The sequence below is a fragment of the Oncorhynchus keta genome, unplaced genomic scaffold, assembly GCF_023373465.1.
Source record: "Oncorhynchus keta strain PuntledgeMale-10-30-2019 unplaced genomic scaffold, Oket_V2 Un_contig_5685_pilon_pilon, whole genome shotgun sequence".
NCBI classification, from domain to species: domain Eukaryota; kingdom Metazoa; phylum Chordata; class Actinopteri; order Salmoniformes; family Salmonidae; genus Oncorhynchus; species Oncorhynchus keta.
In genome coordinates, this window is record NW_026288440.1 from 425143 (window position 1) to 448865 (window position 23723).

Genomic DNA, 23723 nt, shown 5'->3' on the forward strand with positions numbered 1-23723 from the left:
TCCAAAAATGATTATTTTACTATTTAGTTCTACACAAAAAAACAGAATAGGCATACAATCTAAAACAAACAAGTTAGTAAAACTTAGTAAATCAAAGAGTAGGCTACGGGTTAACTGAAGCACACAATGAGAATGCACTCTAATTCTAAACAATGTAACAGTAGAAAAATATATATTTGAAATGTAATACAGAATACAGTACCAGTCAATAGTTTGGACCAATCTACTCATTCCAGGGGTTCTTTATTTTTTACTATTTTCTACATTGTAGAATAATAGTGAAGACATCAAAACTATGAAATAACACATATGGAATCATGTAGTAACCAAAAAAGTGTTAAACAAATCAAAATATATTTTAGATTTTACATTCTTAAAAGTAGCCACCCTTTGCTTTGACAGCTTTGCACACTCTTCGGCATTCTCTTAACCAGCTTCATGAGGAATGCTTTTCCAACCGTCTTGAAGGATTTCCCACATATGCTGGGCACTCATCCCAAACCATCTCAATTGGGTTGTGGAGGCCAGGTCATCTGATGCAGCACTCTATCACTATCCTTCTTCGTCAAATAGCCTTTACACAGCCTGGAGGTGTGTTGTGTCATTGTCCTGTTGAAAAACAAATGATATCCCATCTAGTTTGCACTTATTGGGACTGGCATATCGCTGCAGAATGCTGTGGTAGCCATGCTGGTTAAGTGTGCCTTGAATTCTAAATAAATCACAGACAGTGTCACCAGCAAAGCACCCCCACACCATCACACTTCCTTCTCCATGCTTCACAGTGGGAACCACACATGCGGCGATCATCCGTTCACCTACTCTGCATCTCACAAAAAATCTCACATTTGGACTCATCAGAGCAAAGCACAGACTTCCCCCCAGTCATGTCCATTGCTCGTGTTTCTTGGCCCAAGCAAGTCTCTTCTTCTCATTGGTGTCTTTTAGCAGTGGCTTCTTTTCAGCAATTCGACCATGAAGGCCTGATTCAGTCTCCTCTGAACAGTTGATGTTGAGATGTTTCGAACTCTGAAGCATTTATTCTGGGCTGCAATCTGAGGTGCAGTTAACTCGAATGAATTTATCCTCTGCAGCAGAGGTAACTCTGGGTCTTCCTTTCCTGTCGTGGTCCTCATTAGAGCCAGTTTCATCATAGCGCTTGATGGTTTTTGCGACTGCACTTGAAGAAACTTTCAAAGTATTTTTTTGAACCTTTATTTAACTAGGCAAGTCAGTTAAAAACAAATTCTTATTTACAATGACAGCCTACCCCGGCCAAACCCTTACCCAGAATACGCTGGGCCAATTGTGAGCAGCCCTATGGGACTCCCAATCACGGCCGGTTGTGACACAGCCTGGAATCGAACCAGAGTCTGTCGTGACACCTCTAGCACTGAGACAGTGCCTAAGACCGCTGCGTCACTCTGGCGCCCACTTCGGAATGAGTAGGTGTGTCCAAACATTTGACTGGTACTGTATATAAATAGCCAAAGGGATTTCGGATAGTCTTGAGTAATAGCTAAACACCTAAATAACATGTTGTCCTTCAGTGACCTGTAACCACAATGTACTGGCTTCTCCTCCTTTCAGTAACTACTTGGGTTCAGGATCAGATCTCTGGAAAAGAAACACATAACAGGACAAAAGATTGTCAGACAAACCAGAATGGAATACATGGAATATGAATGCACAAGTAAAGAATCTTAGGTCTATGGGACACAGACCCTTTTTGAGGTGTTTGCACAGTGTTGACATACAATGATGTTTGCAAGACTGTAACAACCAATCACAGAATGAGATTCAGGACGTTCCTTTATCTGGAAAGATTTTTGGGGGAAACATGGTTCATGAAACTGACCTCAGAGCATACTAACCTTCCCTGTGGAGTACTTCCTGAAAACGTAATTAGTCAGCATTGTATTGAAGGTTCGGCAGACCAGAAAGAGGTTCCAGTTGCCTCACTTCCCCTCCACACACAACAGGATTGTTTGAGATATATAAATAACTCAGCAATAAAAGAAACATCCCTTTTTTCAGGACCCTGTCTTTCAAAGATAATTCGTAAAAATCCAAATAACTTCATATATCGTCATTGTAAAGGGTTTAAACACCGTTTCCCATGCTTGTTCAATGAACTATAAACAATTAATGAACATGCACCTGTGGAACGGTCGTTAAGACACTACCAGCTTACAGACGGTAGGCAATTAAGGTCACAGTTATTTAAACTTAGGACACTAGAGGCCTTTCTACTTACTCTGAAAAACACCAAAAGAAAGCTATCCAGGGTCCCTGCTCAACTGCGTGAACGTGCCTTAAGCATGCTGCAAGGAGGCATGAGGACTGCAGATGTGGCCAGGGCAATAAATTGCAATGTCCGTACTGTGAGACGCCTAAGACAGCGCTACAGGGAGACAGGATGGACAGCTGATCGTCCTCGCAGTGGTAGATCACGTGTAACAACACATGCACAGGATCGGTACATCCGAACATCACACCTGCGGGACAGGTACAGGATGGCAAGAACAACTGCCAGAGTTAAACCAGGAACGCACAATCCCTCCATCAATAAGCTGAGAGAGGCTGGACTGAGGGCTTGTAGGCCTGTTGTAAGGCAGGTCCTCACCAGACATCACCGGCAACAACGTTGCCTATGGGCACAAACCCATCGTCGCTGGACCAGACAGGACTGGCAAAAAGTGCTCTTCACTGACAAGTCGCGGTTTTGTCTGACATGGGGTGATGGTCGGAATTCGCATTTATCGTTGAAGGAATGAGCGTTACACCGAGGCCTGTACTCTGGAGCGGTATCGATTTGGAGGTGGAGGGTTCGTCATAGTCTGGGGCGATGTGTCACAGCATCATCGGATTGAGCTTGTTGTCATTGCAGGCCATCTCAACGCTGTGCGTTACAGGGAAGACATCCTCCTCCCTCATGTGGTACCCTTCCTGCAAGCTCATCCTGACATGACCCTCCAGCATGACAATGCCACCAGCCATACTGCTCGTTCGTTCTGTGCATGATTTTCTGCAGGACACGAATGTCAGTGTTCTGCCATGGCCAGCAAAGAGCCATCGAGCATGTCTGTGACCTGTTGGATCGGAGGGTGAGGGCTAGGGCTAGGGCTAGGGCCCCCCCCCAGAATTGTCCAGGAACTTGCAGGTGCCTTGGTGGAAGAGTGGGTAACATCGCACAGCAAGAACTAGCAAATCGGGTGCAGTCCATGAGGAGGAGATGCACTGCAGTAGTTCATGCAGCTGGTGGCCACACCAGATACTGACTGTTGCTTTTGATTTTGACCCCCCTTTGTTCAGGGACACATTATTCCATTTCTGTTAGTCACATGTCTGTGGAACATGTTCCGTTTATGTCTCAGTTGTTGAATCTTGTTATGTTCATACAAATATTTATACATGTTAAGATTGCTGTAAAAGCAGTTGGCAGTGAGGACGTTTCTTTTTTTGCTGAGGAGAGATATATATATATATATATATATATATATATATATATATATATAAAGTGTCTTAAAGCATGATTTAGAAATAACTAACTATTAGTTCGAATTTGACATTACCCAGGACTCCTGTAAGACTCCATATTGTTTCATCTGTAGGTGCTACATGCCAATACATGGTGTCATATGAAGATAAATTGCTTGCTCTGTCATATGTATTTTGATTTCAATAACATTTCTTACATATATTTCAGAATATAGAAAAATATAAACATGAAGTGAAAAGATCCCACTTTTGATTTGGCAAATTTTTCAATATATTATTGGACATAATACACCATGGGCATATCAAAGATACAGAGTGGAATCTCTGCTACTTTTAGAGTAATAAACACATTTTTAAGCATTACCAACAGAGTGAATGTAAAAATGGATTCAAAATAGTCACCTCTGCTGTTGATTTGCAGGATGTGCAATGACACTTTAAAAAAATGTTTTTTTAAATTTTACCTTTATTTAACTAGGCAAGTCAGTTAAGAACAAATTCTTATTTTCAATGACGGCCTAGGAACAAAGGAGGGCTGTGATTGGTTACATTGTTAACTATGCCAAAGTATCTCTATAAAAGAAGCCATAACTTTAAAGCTAGCAGAACTTTGATTTGAATTGTACATTATGTTTGACGTTTGTAAAAAAAAAATTTTTTAAAGCCTAATAAAAAAACCCATATACTTTTAATATTCATTTATAAATATTCATAAATGAATGCAAGAAATGTGTTATTGCAATCAAAATACTAATCAAAATACAGAGCAAGTGGTAAAGTTGTATATGACACTAAATGTTGCTTTGTAGCACCTACAACTGAAGCGTGGAATCTTAAAAAGTAATACTGGGTCAGGCCAAAATGTCATAAATATTCAAACTTCAATTAATTACGCTTTAGGATACATATGTCAAATATATCCCAAAAATCCATCCTCCAAAGGACCATTCTATGGATTCTAATTATGGGACTAAATATCTCAGCAACGGTGAATAGAAAAGTGTTTTCCTAGGCAGAATATGATGGGAAGGGTAGAGGGGTATCAAGATGGGTTTATCGAACTCTAGAAATCCAACCATGTTAAACCCTGTATAAACGACAAACATTGACAGCTTACCATTCCAGTCAGCACTCTCTCTCTCCTTGTAACTGCTGGGTCGCCAGGTTTGTTTCCAGGGCAAGGAGTATGCTGGCGTCTGGGAACCCTGCGCCTTTCTCCTCCTCATCCCTGCGTCCAAGTACGAACAGAGACGAGCAACAAACTCTCAACCACCAACAGGCCTTGCTCGCCCAGGCACCTGTCCAGTGCTTCCGGAACTCTGTTCACAATGATATGAAATCTATCTACATCGTTACAGTCTATCAGTCTGATAGGGAATCTGTCTTATTGACAGGTTAATGGAAATGTAGTCTTAATTATTGTACTTTGGTTCCCCACTGCACAAATAAAAATTCATAAGGATGTAGCCAAGCGGTTAAGAGTGTTGAGCCAATAACTGAAAGGCCGCAGGTTGGAATCACCGAGCCGACAGGCTGAAAAATCTGTCAACGTGCCCTTGAGCACAGCACTTAACCCTAAATGCTCTTGTAAGTTGCTATGAATAAGAGCGTCTGCTAACTGACTAAAATACATTTAAAATCTTCACCTGTAATAACTTATACATGATCAATCCACGTTGGACCAAGCATCAAGCCAGTTGACCTGAAAACACGACCACTACACACAGAGGGAAGCGGTCAATGAGGAAACCATTCAAAGTGAAAAACACATGGACCCAGTATTCATATATAAACCACAGTAGTGTTGAGACATTCCATTTACAACTAGGGCCAGGAGTTTTTCCCTGGCCTGGTCACCTGGTGAGGAAAAACTCCAGGCCCTGCCTATCATTACACTGGGAGGAGTAGTGTAAAGTTGCCCTTAGATGCTGATGTTGGGTCAGTTTAAAGAATTTTAAAAATCCACTAATGGTCAAGGTTAAGATTGTGGGAGAGGAAGCTGATCCTAGATCTGTATCTAGTCTGAACCATAGCCTGGAACACTCAGGGCAGCCCAACGTCCTGTGGCCTGCCGCCAGTGTGGACGAGGAGGTGCTTCTTCATGTGACAGGACTGGGTGAAGCACTTCCCACAGTAGACACATTGAAATGGTTTCTCTCCGGTGTGCACCCTCTCATGCCTCTTTAGCTGGTGGCTGTGGGAGAAGCGCTTGGTGCAGTGGCTGCAGCCGTACGGTTTCTCCCCCGTATGGACCCGCATGTGCCTGCTTAGGTACGCCTGGGGGAAGGGCTTCCCGCAGAGGCTGCACCGGAGATATCTCTTGCTGGAGTGAGACGTCAGCTGTTGCGGCTGCTTTTCTATGCCTTTCGGTGACGAAGTGGAGCCTCTGTTGAAATTTGGGAAGGGGGCTGGCTTCCCTCTTTGGGGAACCTGTTGGAGAGTAACCCTTGGGGATGAAAAGCTGTTTCGGTTGGACAGTCCATTGATATCTGGAAACTTGGACCTTGGTCCTACAGTTCTCCCTTGTTCTGCATGTTGAGTGTCAGGGGGACATGTTGTCTGTCCAGACTCCATTCCCCCTCTTCCTCTGTTGTCCACAAGCTGCCTGCCGTCTGAATAAACCTCTCCAGATGTCACCTCTTGGCCAGTTATGCTCCATTCTGAACTCATATCTGCCTCCACTTTAATGGGAACTGAGTCCACCATCACCACATCAGGCAGCCAGTCCAGAGAGCCTGAAGCAGACATGCTGACCCCAGAGTTACCTGGCGCCCCTCTCCTCTTTGGATGTTCAGACAGCCTCTTGGAGTCTGGCCCAGCATTGTGAGGAGCATTCACAGTTGGGTTGTCAGTCTCTTGGTTCTCTGTCCATTGGGACAGGCTGTATTCTATGGGTTGATGGTCAGTTTCCCAGGTCACACCCTCAGCAACCTGATGGTCCTGTCTTGCTCTGCTGTATTGTGATGCTGGATGCTGGAACGTCTGGTTGTCAGGTTCTATATTGAGTGAGGTGTCTGGAGCTCTGTGTCTGTTGCCCTGCTGGTCCAGACGGTCTGTGGTTTCAGTAGATGATGAAGAACCTGGTTCTGCCACAATGATCTTCTCACTGCTCTCACTGACTGGTTGGACAATCTCTGAAATGGGGAAAAGTAAAGCACAGCATCAGCTTCCTGTAGTGGAGACGTTTTCTTCTTTGCCTTATTTATTGGTTATGAGTTATGACCAAGAAGTTAATAAAATACTGAAATAAACATTGACAACTTTACTTAACATGTAAATTGCATAGGGTTGGATTAGTTTCAACAACAACAAATACCTTCTATTGTACTGGTGTCAAGGTTCTCCATTTTGACACAAGTTTCCTCTTGCATATCTGCCATCTGTGTTTTGTATTCATCAGAAACCTTTAATTAATAACATATCCACAACAGCACTTGAAATATGATTAAACAATAATACATTTGACCATGTCTATGACAACTGACCTGCATGCCCCCATTATGGTCTGTCGCTGTGCGTCCTGCGTCTGTCCAGGTAGTGACATCCTGCATGAAGTTGCCCTCTTCAATGTCGTCAAAACGATTCTTCACTGCACCAAACAAGAGAAACCCTCGTAAACGTTATAGATTCTACATTACCAACCATTTTTTAACGTGTTTAAATAAGGTAAAAAACCTACAATATCCAAGTCTGCCTGTCGACTTCACTACAAAGCTCCCTCTTCCCCGGGCAACATGATTGGTGTCCACGTGCCTGTGAACTGTGCGTCGCAGGGCTCCAAATCTCTCTGCGCTCCTTCGAGAAGTCTGACATTTAGTCAAAACCAGCTTCCTCCGCAAATTCTCAATTTCTTTCTGGCTATGGGAAATTTCCAAACGTAAAGCAGCATGGCCGTCATCTACAAGTTTGCAAATTTCGGCAACGGCTGCATTCGCCAATACCTCGACGATGGAGGCTAGCTGAGCATGAAATGCGACAGTATCGGACATGTCCTTAGCACTATGTTTATGTTAAACACTTATGTTATAGTAATTTGCATTGCAGTGTAAAGTCAACGTCTTCAGACTACACAGTTCACACCATAGAGCATTGAACACAATTGTAGTTGTTTTTGTTCTGCTACTTCCTGGATCGTTCTTCAAAATAAAAAAAGTTTGCTTTTCAAAATAAAGGTTGGTTACACACACACGATTTACCTTAGTTCAATCTTCCAACATTGCCACCTGCTGCTGTATCATATTGTTGCTGCTATTAAAAGGAATCAAATTGTTTACAAAATTATAATTTGCCTTTCAATTAAGTGAATAAAAATATAACAAGCACACGTCGTCCTTCAACAATTTTACTAATAAGTTAAAGTAAAAAAATATAGACTCAGCATACAACCTGAATTTAAAAGGAATAAATGTATTCCTTCAGTTAAAAATAAGTCAATCAAGAGAGAAAGCTAAGGGTTAGTAGTCTCAAAACTAACTGAAGCACCGCACTGAGAATGCATTTTAATTCTGAACAATGTAACAGTAGAAATAAAAATCTGACTATATATAAATATTTTTTTATATAAATTACAAATCTGTATAAAGAAATTACTAACTAGATGGTAACTTTACATGAAGTAAAGTTCTGGGGCTTGCTTTAGCTCCTTAAAGTGGAAGAAGTTGAACCAGTTTTACTTTACTATTTAAAGCAAAGCATTTACTTTAAATAGTGCATTCGGAAAGTATTCAGACCCCTTGACTTTTATCACATTCTGTTACTTTACAGCCTTATTCTACAATGGATTAAATAGTCCCCTGCCCCCCTAAATCTACACACAATACCCCATAATGACAAAGAAAAAATAGGTTTTTAGAAAATGTTGCAAAAAAAATAATGAATAAAACTGAAATATGACATTTACATAAGTATTCAGACCATCACTCAGTAATATAATAATATAATAATATATGCCATTTAGCAGACGCTTTTATCCAAAGCGACTTACAGTCATGTGTGCATACATTCTACGTATGGGTGGTCCCGGGAATCGAACCCACTACCCTGGCGTTACAAGCGCCATGCTCTACCAACTGAGCTACAGATAGTGAAGCACTTATGGCAGTGATTACAGCCTCGAGTCTTCTTGGGTATGACGCTACAAGCTTGGCACACCTGTATTTGGAGAGTTTCTCCCATTCTTCTCTGCAGATCCTCTCAAGCTCTGTCAGGTTGGATGGGGAGCGTCACTGCACAGCTATTTTCCAAGTCTCTTCAGAGATCGATCGGGTTCAAGTCCGGGCTCTGGCTGGGCCACTCAAGGACATTCAGAGACTGCTCCCATAGCCACTCCTGCGTTGTCTTGGCTGTGTGCTTAGAGTCATTGTCCTGTTGGAATCTGAACCTTCACCCTCAGTCTGAGGTCCTGAGCGCTCTGGAGACAGTTTTCATCAAGGACCTCTCTGTACTTTGCTCCATTCAGCTTTCCCTCGATCCAGACTAGTCTCACAGTCTCTGCCACTGAAAAACTTCCCCAAAGCATGATGCTGCCACCACCATGCTTCACCGTAGGGAGGGTGCCAGGTTTCCTCCAGACGTGACACTTGGCATTCAGGACAAAGAGTTCAATCTTGGTTTCATCAGACCAGATAATCTTGTTTCTCATGGTCTAAGAGACTTTAGGTGCCTTTTGGTTAACTCCAAGCGGGCTATCATGTGCATTTTACTAAGAAGTGGCTTATGTCTGTCCACTGTACCCTAAAGACCTGATTGGTGGAGTGCTGCAGAGATGGTTGTCCTTCTGGAAGGTACTCCCATCTCCACAGAGGAACTCTAGAGCTCTGTTAGAGTGCCCATCCGGCTCTTGGTCACCTCCCTGACCAAGGCCCTTCTCCCCCGATTGCTCAGTTTTGCCGGGCGACCAAGAAGAAGAGTCTTGGTGGTTCTAAACTATTTCAATTTAAGTATGATGGGGTCACTGTGTTCTTGTGGACCTTCACAGTGCTGCAGAATTTTTTTGGTACCTTTCCCCAGATCTGTGCCTCGACACAATTCCTTCAACCTCATGGCTTGGTTTTTGCTCTGACATGCACTGTCAACTGTGGGACCTTATAGACAGGTGTGTGCCTTTGCAAATCATGTCCAATCAATTGAATTTACCACAGGTGGACTACAATCAAGTTGTAGAAACATATCAAGAATCAATGGAAACAGGGTACAACTGAGCTCAATTTATAGTCTCATAGCAACGGGTCTGATTACTTATGTAAATAAGGTATTTTTTTTAATGTTTTATACATTTGCAAACATTTCTAAAATCCTGTTTTCACTTTGTCATTATAGTGTAGTGTGTAGATTGAAAAAATAATAATTTAATCCATTTTAGAATAAGGTTGTAACGTAACAATGTGGAAAAAGGGAAGGGGTCTGAATACTTTCTGAATGCACTGTAGTCAAGTTATATTAGGTAAAACAATTGGTCTGATTACTTTGACAGACTACTATATCAACCGTATTGCTTTGGATTGTAGGGCAGTAAGATCACAATGTCTAAACTACAGTTGAGTGTGAAAACTGAAAGAAGAAAGACATAGGACATAGATCTGTCAGACGATGGTAATAAAAGGCTGGATTATGTGGACAACACTCGTAGGAAAGCAAAGCAACTCAATCCATGCTGGGGGTTTCAGATAAATAGATGCATTTGGTAAAAATGTCAATAAAGTTTGATTTTAGTTTAATGGTGATGTAATGATCAAACAGTACAGAGTATTCATAGGTCTGTTGTTCAAAGTGAGATAGAAAATGAAGACTTTCTGTTGTGGTGGAAGGGAGGAACTCATAAGGAATTAGAAACATTTAGGCTATTATTTGGGGAGGGAAATATGATGGTGCATCTAGTGATGACATCTTTTTAAAAGTATTTTAGTGGTAGTTGAACTATTTGAATGAAAAGAAAAGCAGGGGCATGACATTTTAGGCGGAGCCCTACCCATGCTGGTGACGCTCAGGACCTACCCTATCGTAGCCCGATTTCTCAACACAAAATAAGAAACACAGTAACTTCCTCCATTAGTATCAGTAGCTAATCTCGGTTTGTCCCTTGTTTCCTGCACTGCCCCCCCATGCTCTCCTCTTCATGTGTGAGTACCCATAGCAACAGCTACATTTGGGCTGCTCAATGACGAGACAAGAGAGCTGTTAGCTAGCTACTTTTCGTCACTCTAAACTCCGACAACTGCTGTACGCTTTTATGGATATGCTAATTTATGCACATTTGTAGTTATAGTTTTTAAATGTTTTAAATATTTTTTTAGTTAGGATGGCCTCAACATGTGAAAATTGGTTTGGTGTCTCTAACTTGGAACAGTTCAATAGTTACTTTTACAGAGAATTTTATGCAAATGTAGTTATAGTCCCATCAGTTTTAAAGAATTTTAAGGGTAGGATAGCTCGAATGTTTTAAAGTTTGGTCTTGTAGCTTAATTGGCCAAGGTGCCAGACTGTTTTGAATATCTACCCCTGTATTCCTATAGTTCTCATCCAAACCCATGTTCATTTATGAAACATTTTATTGGTTATAGTTTAAAAAAGTATATACAGTACCAGTCAAAAGTTTGGACACACCTACTCATTCAAGGGGTTCTTTATTTTTTTACTATTTTTTACATTATAGAATAATAGTGAAGACATCAAAACTATTAATTAACATATGGAATCATGTAGTCATTAAAAAAAGAGTTCATATAAAATATCCTTTATGTTCTTCAAAGCAGCCACTCTTTGCCTTGATGACAGCTTTCTCAGGATGGTACGGAAGGTTCCGCTACCAGAGACAGGTTCCAGCAGCCTCTCTTCCCGTCCACACGCAGCATATCCCAGAAGATCCACACCAGCGACTCCAGAGGAAGCTGCAAAGAAAGTTAATTCAGTGGTTTCCATATTGTATCTGTATATAGTTCAGGTGCTAGTCCGGAACAATCAGTTTGGCCGCTAAGCAGTGGTATGTATGTATGTTATATATATATATATATATATATCACAAAAAAAATCATTAGCATCATGTATGGATAATCAAAAACGATGAGTGAACTGTTTCAAATCTGATATGATGAAAGTAGGAAGGTGATGTTCTGCCTGTTCTAGGTTAGATAAACCAACAGGTACTGTTACTTACCTCCAGGAGATGAGGTTTCCCCAGACCATGGTACCTCTGGGGATTCTGGGAATAAAGAAGAGGTGAGTGAGTAGCTTGGTTCGAGAGTACTGGTGCACATCCTAACTGGTTTAGCTTACTCGAAACACATCAGGATGGAAAAGAATAAATCAAGAGAGAATTCTGATTGAATGGATTCTAATTCTATTCATTCTAATTCTGGGACTCAAAAACAAATAGCCACTTTGAATAGGTTTTCCTAGGCTGAATATTATGGAAAGTGTAAAGTGATATCAAGATAGTTCTATAAAGCCGCCGATAAATCTAACCATAATAAACCCTCTATAAAGTCAACCATTGACAGCCTACCATTCCAGGTCAGCACTCTCGCCTTGCACGTGCTGGGTCGCCAGATCTGTTTCAAGGGCCAGGAGTGTGCTGGCACCCAAAGGAACCTGTGGCTCTTCTCTTCTGCCATGTCGATGTCCAGAAAGTGACAGTCATCGTCACACTCTTCCCTGCACCCTCCTCCTCCCTATGTCCAGGTACGAGATGAGCCGAGCAATGCGTTCTCGACCACCAACAGGCCAAGCTCATCCAGACACCTGTCCAGAGCTTCCTGAATTGTTAATTGCTGTTCTTTGGTTCACCACGGCACCAATACAAATTCATAAGGATGTTTAAAATCTTCACCTGTAATAACTTATACATTATCAATCCACTCCGGACCAAGCATCAAGACAGCTGACCTGAAAACACTACCACTACACACCGATGGTAGTGTTCAATGTGGTAACTATCCAAACTGTTAAAAACAAAGACCCAGTATGCATATTAAAACACAGTCGTGTTGAGCCATTCCCCTTACAACTAGGGCCAGGAGTTTTTCCCTGCTCTGGTCACGTGGTGAGGAAAAACTCCTGGCCTTGCCTATAATTACACCAGGCGGAGTAGTGTGAAGTTGCCCCTACACACTGATCTTGGGTCAGTTTTAGATGTTTTCCTACTAATGGTTAAGGTTAGGATTGGAGAAGAGGAAGCTGATCCTAGATCTGTACCAAGGGAAAATTTCACCCTGGAACACTCAGGGCAGCACAGTGTCCTGTGGCCTGCCACCAGTGTGGACGAGGAGGTGCCTCTTCATGTGACTAGACTGGGTGAAGCACTTCCCGCAGTAGACACAGTGAAATGGTTTCTCTCCGGTGTGGACTCTCTCATGCATCTTCAACTGGTGCCTGTGGGAGAAGCGCTTGGTGCAGTGGCTGCAGCCGTACGGTTTCTCCCCCGTATGGACCCGCATATGACTCCGCAGTTGCGCCGGCTGAGGGAAAGGCTTTCCACAGAGGCTGCACCGGAGTTGCCTCTTGGGCGAGTGAGATGTTAGCTGTTGCGCCTGCTTTTCTTTGCTTTTCGATGAAAAATTGTAGCCTCTGTTGAAATTCAGGAAGGGGGCTGGCTTCCCTCTTTGGGGAACCTGGAGGAGAGTAACACTTGGGGATGAAAAGCTGTTTTGGGTGGACAGTCTGTTGAAATCTGGAAACTTGGACCTTGGTCCTACAGTTGTCCCTTGCTCCGCATGTTGAGTGTTAGGGGGACACTTTGTCTGTCCAGATTCCATTCCCCCTCTTCCTCTGTTGTCCACAAGTTGCCTACCGTCTGAACAGACCTCTCCAGATGTCACCTCTTGGCCAGTTATGCTCCATTCTGAACTCATATCTGCCTCCACTTTAATGGGAACTGAGTCCACCATCACCACATCAGGCAGCCAGTCCAGAGAGCCTGAAGCAGACATGCTGACCCCTGAGTTACCAGTCACTCCTCTCCTCTCTGGATGTTCAGACAGCCTCTTGGAGTCTGGCCCTGCATTGTGAGGAGCATTCACAGTTGGGTTATCAGTCTCTTGGTTCTCTGTCCAATGGGACAGGCTGTATTCTATGGGTTGATGGTCAGTTTCCCAGGTCACACCCTCAGCAACCTGATGGTCCTGTCTTGTTCTGTTGTATTGTGACGCTGGATGCTGGAACGTCTGGTTTTCAGGTTCTATATTGAGTGAGGTGTCTGAAGCTCTGTGTCTGTTGCCCTGCTGGTCCAGGTCTGTGGGTTCAGTAGATGATGAAGAACCTGGTTCTGCCACAATGATCTTCTCACTGCTCTCACTGACTGGTTGGACAATCTCTGAAATGGGGAAAAGTAAAGCACAGCATCAGCTTCCTGTAGTGGAGACGGATTCTTCTTTGCCTTATTTATTAGTTATGGGTTATGACCAAGAAGTTAATCAAATACTGCAATAAAGGCTTTATTCAACAATGTGTAAATGGCATAGATTTGATTAGTTGCATAAAATGACCTTCTGTTCTGCTTGAGCCAAGGTTCTCCATTTTGATAAGAGGTGACTCTTGCATATCTGCCATCTGTTTTGTATTCATCAGAAACATTTGATTAGAAAAATATCCCCGACACCATTTGAAATGAGAAAACAAATCATCAATTTGACCATGTCTATGACAACTGACCCGCATGCTCCCATCCGGGTCTGTCGCTGTGCGTCTTGCGTCATTCCAGTTCGTGACATCCTTTGTGAAGTTGTCCCCTTCACTGTTGGAACGATTCTCCACTGCACCAGAAAAAATAAACCATCATAAATGTTATATATTCTACATTACAAATTATTTTGAAGGTTTTTCAATAAGGTAAAAAACATACAATATCCATGTCTGCCTGATGACTTTCCAACGAAGCTTGCCCTTGCTCGGGCAACAAGATCGGTGTCGCGCCTGTGAACTGTGCGTCGCAGGGCTCCGAATTTCTCTGTGCCCCGTTGAGAACTCTGGTATTTTGTCAAAAGCAGCTTCCTCCGCAGGTTATCAATTTCTTTCTGGCTATGGGAAATTTCCATACGTAAGGCAGCATGGCCATCATCTACAAGTTTACAGATTTCGGCAACCGCTGCATTCGCCAAAACCTCAATTATCGAAGCTAGCTGAGCATGAAAGGCGACGCTATCGCACATGTCCTTGGAACTATGTAAATATTCAACAATGATGTTATAGTAATTTGCAGTATTCAGTCAATGTTTTGAGAATTCAAAGTTCACAATGTAGACGGTATACTACACACACAGAAATTAATTCCGGAAACAAAACTAGGGCTACTTCCTGAATTGTTTTTCAAAATAAAAGGCTGGTTTTTAAAATAAAAAATTGGTTACACACACGACTTGTTAGTTCTACCTGTCAACGTTGCCACCCGCTGCTCTATCATGTTGTTGGTGCTACTAAAATGAATCGAATGTTTTGAAAATCCGCCTTCCTTGTCCTCCAAAAAATTATTTCACTATTAAGTTCAAATACAAAAATATAGAATCCGCAAACAACCTGAATTTAAAGAGAATAAATATATTTATTCGGTTAAAAATAAGTAAATAAAAGCTAAGGTTTAGTAGTCTCAAAACGAACTGAAGCACCGCACTGAGAAAGCACACGTGTTAATCTGTAAATATAATGGATAAATAGCCAATGGGATTCCTAGCTAACAACATTTCATTGTTTGTTTTTACAAATTAGAATATTGTAAATGAAAAAAAAAAACATTGCTAACTTTACATTAAGTAAAGTAAAGTTGTGGGGCTTTCTTTAGCTCTAAAAGTATTTTGTGGTAGTGGAAGTAGTATAAAACCTTAACTATTTATATAGTTATAGTTAAATGTTTTAAATCATTTCAAGTTACAATGGCCTGAACATGTCAAAGTTGGTTTGGTCTATCTTGAACGTTTCAAGAGTTTACTGTTGGTGAGTTATTTTATGCTAATTTCTGCAAATTGATATAGTTATAGGCAATAACAGTTTAAAATAATTTAAAATTAGGATAGCCTGAACATTTTAATGTTGGTCTGGTAGTTTAATTGGCCAAGGAGCAAGACCGTTTTCAATAGATGTTCAAACCGATGTTAACTTTTTCAAATTGTAAATGGTTATGGTTAAAAAAGTATATATAAGAATAAAAAAATATTTTGACAAGCAATCTAAGTATGGTCAGACCGAACCTGTCAACGTTGCTTTGGAGTTGATAGCTTAAAATGGTGAAAAAGGAGGTCTAAACAAAACAAAAAACATTTTTTTTGTCCATTCTAGTCTATGGCCCATTTTTCTGCAATTGAAATACATTGGTATCCATAGCAACAACTCCGTTTGGGCTGCGGTCAAAGTTGCCGATTTGTGTCAAAAGTTGCATTGTTCACCGTGAATGGATGTTGGAAGTCTGGTATTTGATGTCACAATAGGACCTTTAGAATGTTGAATAAAAACTAAGAAAGTGAAAAAAGGCCTAAAAGCTTAGTAGTTTAAAAAGTACAAAAGGGGCACCCGAGAGGTGCAGTGGTCAAAGGTACTGCAGCTCAGTGCAAGAGGCGTCACTACAGACACCCTGTTTGGAATCCAGGTTGTATCACAACCGGCCATGATTGGGAGTCCAATAGGGCGGCGCACAATTGTCCCAGCGTCGTCCGGGTTTGGCCTGTGCAGGCCGTCATTGTAAATAAGAATTTGTTCTTATCGGATTTGCACATTTAAATAAAGGTTAAATAAAAAATAATTTAAAGAGTTCTATGCATGCACACTGGTCCTAACCTCGCAGCACATTTAAAGTTTGAATGACGTTTCTAGCTTAATTAAAAGGTTTAAGAGGAGTAGCCTTCCAAATAATAATAAAATTAAGTATGACAGATATTTAAAGTGGGGTCTCTTCCATCACAAGCCCCCTTTCATAATCACATTGGTAATAGGGCTGTATGCAGCGCAGCGATTATGTAATGGTTTATATCGTCATTTAAAGTAACCTGCAACCACAAAATACTGGCTTCACCTACTCTCAGATACTACTGGTGCTCAGGGTTTTCCTGGCTATCAAGGCTACTTGCTCCTGCCAAACTCTACGCCACGCCCACGGATGTCAGTTTTTCTCCGCAATGAGTCTGGATCTGAGTACCTCTCCGAACTTTCACCACCGAATGCAAACGCATCTGGGTCTGTCTGATTGGTCCAGAAACCGATGGGTTGGGTCAGAGCCAGAATACACTGGATTAAAACTATGGTTAGAACAAATTTTATTGGCTTGAATAATCTGATTGATTCAAGACGATCCAATCGCTGATAACTTTATTTTATACAACAGCCCTAGTGCCCCTCATCACCACAAACAACTTCAATGATGGCAGTCTCAGACTAAAGTATGTGGTGAACGACAGCAGCTGAACAATTTAGTGTGAGTCCTCAGGCTAGCTCAGGATCAGATCTCTGTAAAATGAACAAATTGTCAGACAAGCCAGAAATAGAAATAATGGAATACGAATGCACAAGTAAATGATATAAAACCTATGGGACACAGACATGAGGTGTTTGTGCACAGTGTTGACATACAATAATGTTTATAACAATGTAACAACCAATATTTTAATGAGATTTGCGACCCACATTTTTTGGGGGGGAAAGGTATGGTATAAATAATGAAATTCTCCTCAGAGCACTGGTGATGTCTGGTGAGGACCTGCCTTACAACAGGCCTACAAGCCCTCAGTCCAGCCTCTTTCTCAGCCTATTGCGAACAGTCTGAGCACTGGTGGAGGGATTGTGCGTTCCTGGTGTAACTCGGGCAGTTGTTGTTGCCATCCTGTACCTGTCCCGCAGGTGTGATGTTCAGATGTACCGCTCCTGTGCTGGTGTTTGAATCGATGAGTTACTATCCCAAAAAATTGCTTGTGTCCCATAATATTTTATACTTTATATATTATTATTATTATATTATTATACTAACTTTCACTATGGAGTACTTACTAAGGATTTAATTTCTCAGGATGGTGTAGAAGGTTCCAAAGACCAGAGAGCCTCTCTTCCTGTCCACATGCAGCACATCCTGGAAGATCCACTCCCTAAGCAGTGGTGTTAAATATATAAAAAAGAATAGTAAAGCTACATTTCAAACTGTAGAGTATAAACTCAGCAAAAAATAAACGTCCTCTCACTGTCAACTGCGTTTTCAGCAAATGTTTAAATATTTGAATGAACATAAGATTCAACAACTGAGACATAAACTGAACAAGTTCCACAGACATGTGACTAACAGAAATGGAATAATGTGTCCTTGAAAAAAAGTAAGTGTCAGTATCAGGTGTGGCCACCAGCTGCATTAAGTACTGCAGTGCATCTCCTCCTCATGGACTGCACCAGATTTGCCAGTTCTTGCTGTGAGATGTTACCCCACTCTTCCACCAAGGCACCTTCAAGTTCTCAGACATTTCTGGAGGGAATGGCCCTAGCCCTCACCCTCCGATCCAACAGGTCCCAGACCTGCTCAATTGGATTGAGATCAGGGCTCTTCGCTGGCCCTGCAGAACACTGACATTCCTGTCTTGCAGGATATCACACACAGAATGAGCAGTATGGCTGGTGGAATTGTCATGCTGGAGGGTCATGTTAGGATGAGCCTGCAGGAAGGGTACCACATGAGGGAGGAGGTCTTCCCTGTAACGCACAGCGTTGAGATTGCCTGCAATGACAACAAGCTCAGTCCGATGATGCTGTGACACACCGCCCCAGACCATGACGGATCCTCCACCTCCAAATTGATCCCACTCCAGAGAACAGGCCTCGGTGTAACGCTCATTCCTTCGACGATAAACGCAAATCCAACCATCACCCCTGGTGAGACAAAACCGCTACTCGTCAGCGAAGAGCACTTTTTGCCAGTCCTGTCTGGTCCAGCAATGGTGGGTTTGTGCCCATAGGCAACGTTGTTGCCGGTGATGTCTGGTGAGGACCTGCCTTACAACAGGCCTACAAGCCCTCAGTCCAGCCTCTCTCAGCCTATTGCGAACAGTCTGAGCACTGGTGGAGGGATTGTGCGTTCCTGGTGTAACTCGGGCAGTTGTTGTTGCCATCCTGTACCTGTCCCGCAGGTGTGATGTTCGGATGTACCGCTCCTGTGCTGGTGTTGTTACACGTGGTCTACCAATGTGAGGATGATCAGCTGTCCGCCCTGTAGTGTTGTCTTAAGCATCTCACAGTACGGACATTGCAATTTGTTGACCTGGCCACATCTGCAGTCCTCATGCCTCCTTGCAGCATGCCTAAGGCACGTTCACGCAGATGAACATGGACCCTGGGACCCAGTCAGTAGAAAGGCCTCTTTAGTGTCCTAAGTTTTCATAACTGTGACCTTATTTGCCTACCGTCTGTAAGCTGTTCGTGTCTTAACAACCGTTCCACAGGTGCATGTTCATTAATTGTTTATGGTTCATTGAACAAGCATGGGAAACAGTGTTCAAACCCTTTACAATGAAGATCTGTAAAGTTAGTTGAATTTTTACAAATTCTCTTTGAAAGACAGGGTCCTGAAAAATGGACGTTTCTTTTTTTGCTGAGTTTATTTATATTAGTCTATTTATTATATGAATGTTAATCTAAGCATTATTTTCAGTAGCACACCGGTTTCACATCTGATATTATGAAAGCAGGAAGGTGATTTTCTGCTTGTTCTATGTGAGATAAATCTACAGGTGATGAGGTTTCCCCAGACCATGGTAGTTGTGGGGTGAGTGAGTAGCTTGGTTCTACAATGCTGGTGAACATCTTAACCTGTCTACCCTACTCAAAACAGTCACAATGGAAATGAATAAACCATAGAGAATTCTGTTTGAATGGGTTCTATAAATTCTAATTTTGGGACTCAATAAACTCATTGCAACTGGCATGTGAATAGACAAGTGTTTTTCTAGGCAGCTACCATTCCAGTCAGCACTCTCCCTCCTTGTACCTGCTGGGTCGCCAGGTCCATTTCCCAGTGCCAGGGGTGCGCTGACATCTGGGAACCTGGGGCGGCCATGTCTGAGGGTGGTCTTGCCCTTCCCTGCCTTCAATTGTACTACTTGTCTGCCCAAATTCACAACATGTTAACATGGATCACAAACAGACAAGACTATGTGGATTCAGACAGAGGCCCAATCCTGTGGTTCATTGCCTTGAAGCTTAATTATATTCACTAATAACTTTAGTGAAATGGGCAGGTAGCCTAGTGGTTGGAGCGTTGGGCCAGTAACCAAAAGTTTTCTAGATTGAATCCCCGAGCTGACAAGATAAAAAAAATCTGTCGTACTGCGCCTGAACAAGGCAGTTAACCCACTGTTCCTAGGCTGTTATTGTAAATAAGAATTTGTTCTTAACTGACTTGCCTAGTTAAATAAAGGTTCACAAAAAAAAAGCCCAAACTTGTGATTTACAACACCCTACTAGTAGGACTTCAAGAAATGCCTTGGAATTTCCTCCCAAATATGCTCTCACACGCGTATAGTATGCAACCCAGACTTGACAAAAGCCCTGAGTGATGCCAACTTTCAACTTTGGCATACTCTAGGGTTCAGGACCTTTTCAGACCGGTTTCACCAGAACACAACTTCACTGAAATACTCTCAAGAACTCTGCAGTGAATTCAATGTGCCAAGATCCAATTTAAATATCTTCAAATTAGACACGTAATTTCCTCATGTCACTTCCAAGAGGAGGTTTAGAGCTCAGCTCAATGAAGTTGAGACCCTTCTTGCTACAGCACAATCCAAAGGCAAAATCTCCTATATCTTTAGACTCCCATCTGAGAATGTGGGCTCTTCCTTTACTCCTTTGAAAATAATCTGTGAAAAGGACCTTTGACTATCAGTGAGGAGTTATGGACAGATGTTTGCCACAGGGTATACTGCTCCTCTACTAATATAAAAATTAAATCATCTATTTTTTTTAAATGTTGTACAAATTGTATTACACCACAGTGAGACTCCATAGAATACAGACATGTCTCCTGATCGTAAAAGACGTACATCTGAAAGCAGTGGAGGCTGCTGAGGGGAGGACGATTTTTAACAACTGGAACGGAGTAAATGGCACATAGAAAACATGTGTTTGATACCATTCCATCAATTCAGCTCCAGCCATTACCACGAGCCCATCGTCCCCAATTAAGGTGCCACCAACCTCCGGTGTCTGACAGTGGATCTTACATGCATGTGTTTTGGCATTGCTCCAGCCATTCGTCCCCAATTAAGGTGCCACCAACCTCCGGTGTCTGAAAGTGGATCTTACATGCATGTGTTTTGGCATTGCGGGGAGACGGACAGAGTTTGCCAATCTATACATTCTGCTGCATAGAACATATTAGATGTAGTTTGATATGAACCCGTGGCTGTCTTCTTAATGCTTAGCAGGACGTTATTCTTGATCTAAACAGAGAACATGTGTTTATGACTATCACATACTTTGCTAAAAAATGTATTCTACCAAGGTGGGCTTCTAATTCCTGTGCTACATTTAAAATGTGGATTGACCAGGTTGTTGACTTTCTCCCTCTTGAAAAGCTCCCTTGTGACCTCCGCGAGAGACGGCGCAGGTTCAATTGACTCTGGTCTCCACTACTCAACTATATTTCAAACTGGACAGAATGGGGAGATTAAGGAAATGTGTGTATATACATGCTGTAAAACAAGTTATTTGCTCGTTGTCTCAGTTAAAGCTGGAAATAGCTAACACGTTCACGGATAGTACTGCTGCAAATTTGTTGTTTGTTTATTTTTTATTTCTGTCACATCTGTGAATGTGGATTGTTTTGTTTGTTGATTGAAAAACAAGAACTTAAATACTTCCAATAAAACAATACAAAAACACATGGACCCAGTCTTCATATGAAAACCCCAATAGTGTGGAGCCATTCCCCTTACAACTAGGGACAGGAATGATTCCCTGGTCTGGTCACATGGTGAGGGAAAACTCCTATCATTATTGTGAACTTGCCCCTAGATGCTGATCTTGGGGCAGTTCTGCATTTTTTTAGGACAAATGTTTAAGCTTAGGATTGGGGAGAGGAAACTGATCCAAGATCTGTAACCTAGGGGAAACGTCACCTTGGAACACTCAGGGCAGCATAATATCCTGTGACCTGCCACCAGTGTGGACAAGGAGATGCTTCTTCATGTGGCCAGACTGGGTGAAGCACTTCCCACAGTAGACACATAGAAATGGTTTCTCTCCGGTGTGGACTCTCTCATGCATCTTCAGCTGGTGGCTGTGGGAGAAGCGCTTGGTACAGTGGCTGCAGCCGTACGGTTTCTCACCCGTATGGACCCGCATGTGCCTCTGCAGGTGCGCCGGCTTGGGAAAGGGCTTTCCACAGAGGCTGCACCGGAGCTGCCTCTGGGTGGAGTGAGACATCAGCTGTTGTGGCTGCTTTTCTATGCCTTTCGATGAAGTGAAGCCTCTGTTGAAATTCGGGAAGTTGACTGGCTTCCCTCTTCGGGGAACCTGGAGGAGAGTCACACTTGGGGATGAAAAGCTGTTTTGGGTGGACAGTCCGTTGAAATCTGGCAACTTGGACCTTGATCCTACAGTTGTCCCTTGCTCCGCATGTTGAGTGTCAGGGGGACACTTTGTCTGTCCAGACTCCATTCCCCCTCTTCCTCTGTTGTCCACAAGCTGCCTGCCGTCTGAACAGATGTCTCCAGATGTCAACTCTTGGCCAGTTATGCTCCATTCTGAACTCATATCTGCCTCCACTTTAATGGGAACTGAGTCCACCAGCACCACATCAGGCAGCCAGTCCAGAGAGCCCAAAGCAGACATGCTGACCCCTGAGTTACCTGGCGCCCCTCTCCTCTCTGGATGTTCAGACAGCCTCTTGGAGTCTGGCCCTGCATTGTGAGGAGCATTCACAGTTGGGTTGTCAGTCTCTTGGTTCTCTGTCCATTGGGACAGGCTGTATTCTATGGGTTGATGGTCAGTTTCCCAGGTCACACCCTCAGCAACCTGATGGTCCTGTCTTGTTCTGTTGTATTGTGACGCTGGATGCTGGAACGTCTGGTTTTCAGGTTCTATATTGAGTGAGGTGTCTGGAGCTCTGTGTCTGTTGCCCTGCTGGTCCAGGTCTGTGGTTTCAGTAGATGATGAAGAACCTTGTTCTGCCACAATGATCTTCTCACAGCTCTCACTGACTGGTTGGACAATCTCTGAAATGGGTCAACGTAAAGCACAGCATCAGCTTCCTGTAGTGGAGACTGATTATTTTTTGCCTTATTTATTAGTTATGGCTTATGACTAAGAAGTTAATCAAAACCAGCAATAAACATTGAAGGCTTTACTCAACATAAAGTGTATATTGTATGGACTTAAGTTGAACAAAATAAGTTGAACAAAAATACCTTCCGGACTGCTGGTGCCAAGGTTCTCCATTTTGATAAGAGGCATCTCTTGCATATCTGCCATCTGTTTTGTATTCACCAGAAACAATTTAATAGAAAAACTCCCCCACCACCATTTGAAATATAAAAACAAACTAATACATTTGGGCGTGTGTATGACAACTGACCGGCATGCCCACATCCTTGTCTGTCGCTGTGCGTCCTGCGTCTCTCCAGCTGGTGGCATCCTGCGTAAAATTTCTCCCTTTACGCTCAGCACAGCGATTCTCCACTGCACCAGAAAAGAGAAACCCTCAAACGTTATATATTATACATTACCCATTATTTTTTTACGTTTTCAAAGATGGTAAAAAAAACTAAACAGTATCCAAGTATGCCTGTTGACTTTCCTTGGAAGCTCCCTCTAACCCGGGCAACAAGATCTGTGTCCCGCTTGCTGACAGTGTGCCGGAGGGCTCCGAATTTCTCTGCGCTTCGTCGAGAATTCTGGAATTTTGTCAGCAGCAGCTTCCTCCGCAGGTTATCGATTTCTTTCTGGCTATGGGAAATTTCCAAACGTAAGGCAGCATGGCCATCATCTACAAGTTTGCAGATTTCGGCAACGGCTGCATTTGCCAAAACCTCAACGATGGAGGCTAGCTGAGCGTTAAAGGCGACTGTATCGTACATGTCCTTTGCACTATGTCAATGTTAAACACTTATGTTATAGTAATTTGAAACTAAGTGCTCAGTCAACGTCTTGAGACTACACAATGAAGGCCATAGACGTTACACTATTTTTTTATAAACAAACATTTTCGGCTACTTCCTGGATAATTTCTCCGAAATTTAAGGCTGGCTTTTCAAAATAAAGGTTGCTTACAC

The 23723-nt window shown here is 42.5% G+C and overlaps 2 protein-coding genes across 2 annotated transcripts; both read right to left on the bottom strand.

Annotated features, from left to right (window-relative positions):
* LOC118372633 (uncharacterized) lies at window positions 1-23692 on the bottom strand. The gene is made up of 15 exons (XM_052510465.1): window positions 23249-23692; window positions 23027-23130; window positions 22860-22923; window positions 21584-22667; window positions 19439-19554; window positions 13299-13807; window positions 12729-13106; window positions 12024-12167; window positions 11654-11698; window positions 11307-11387; window positions 7181-7505; window positions 6987-7090; window positions 6818-6881; window positions 4619-6635; window positions 1-1617 (listed from the first exon to the last, which is right to left on the bottom strand). The coding sequence occupies exons 1-14, from the start codon at window positions 23526-23528 to the stop codon at window positions 5545-5547; spliced, it is 4389 nt and encodes a 1462-aa protein (XP_052366425.1). The 5' UTR covers window positions 23529-23692; the 3' UTR covers window positions 1-1617; window positions 4619-5544.
* Window positions 11107-15072, bottom strand: LOC118372637 (Krueppel-like factor 12). Its single transcript, XM_052510447.1, has 6 exons — window positions 14336-15072; window positions 14146-14246; window positions 13980-14043; window positions 12002-13807; window positions 11654-11698; window positions 11107-11387 (listed from the first exon to the last, which is right to left on the bottom strand). The coding sequence occupies exons 1-4, from the start codon at window positions 14640-14642 to the stop codon at window positions 12717-12719; spliced, it is 1563 nt and encodes a 520-aa protein (XP_052366407.1). The 5' UTR covers window positions 14643-15072; the 3' UTR covers window positions 11107-11387; window positions 11654-11698; window positions 12002-12716.
* Window positions 23693-23723: the final 31 nt, after the last annotated feature.

Bases quoted from the DNA above. Each gene is read 5' to 3' on its own strand.
- LOC118372637 (XM_052510447.1), bottom strand. From the start codon at position 14,642: ATGTGCGATAGCGTCGCCTTTCATGCTCAGCTAGCTTCGATAATTGAG. The intron at 14,044-14,145 runs GTCAGTTGTCAT...AATACAAAACAG, and splicing joins ACCCGGATGGGAGCATGCGG to ATGGCAGATATGCAAGAGTC. The intron at 13,808-13,979 runs GTCATTTTATGC...TCCCCATTTCAG, and splicing joins TGGCTCAAGCAGAACAGAAG to AGATTGTCCAACCAGTCAGT.
- LOC118372633 (XM_052510465.1), bottom strand. From the start codon at position 23,528: ATGTACGATACAGTCGCCTTTAACGCTCAGCTAGCCTCCATCGTTGAG. The intron at 22,668-22,859 runs GTATTTTTGTTC...GACCCATTTCAG, and splicing joins TGGCACCAGCAGTCCGGAAG to AGATTGTCCAACCAGTCAGT. The intron at 19,555-21,583 runs CTGAGTGTTCCA...GAATTTGGGCAG, and splicing joins TCACAGGATATTATGCTGCC to ACAAGTAGTACAATTGAAGG.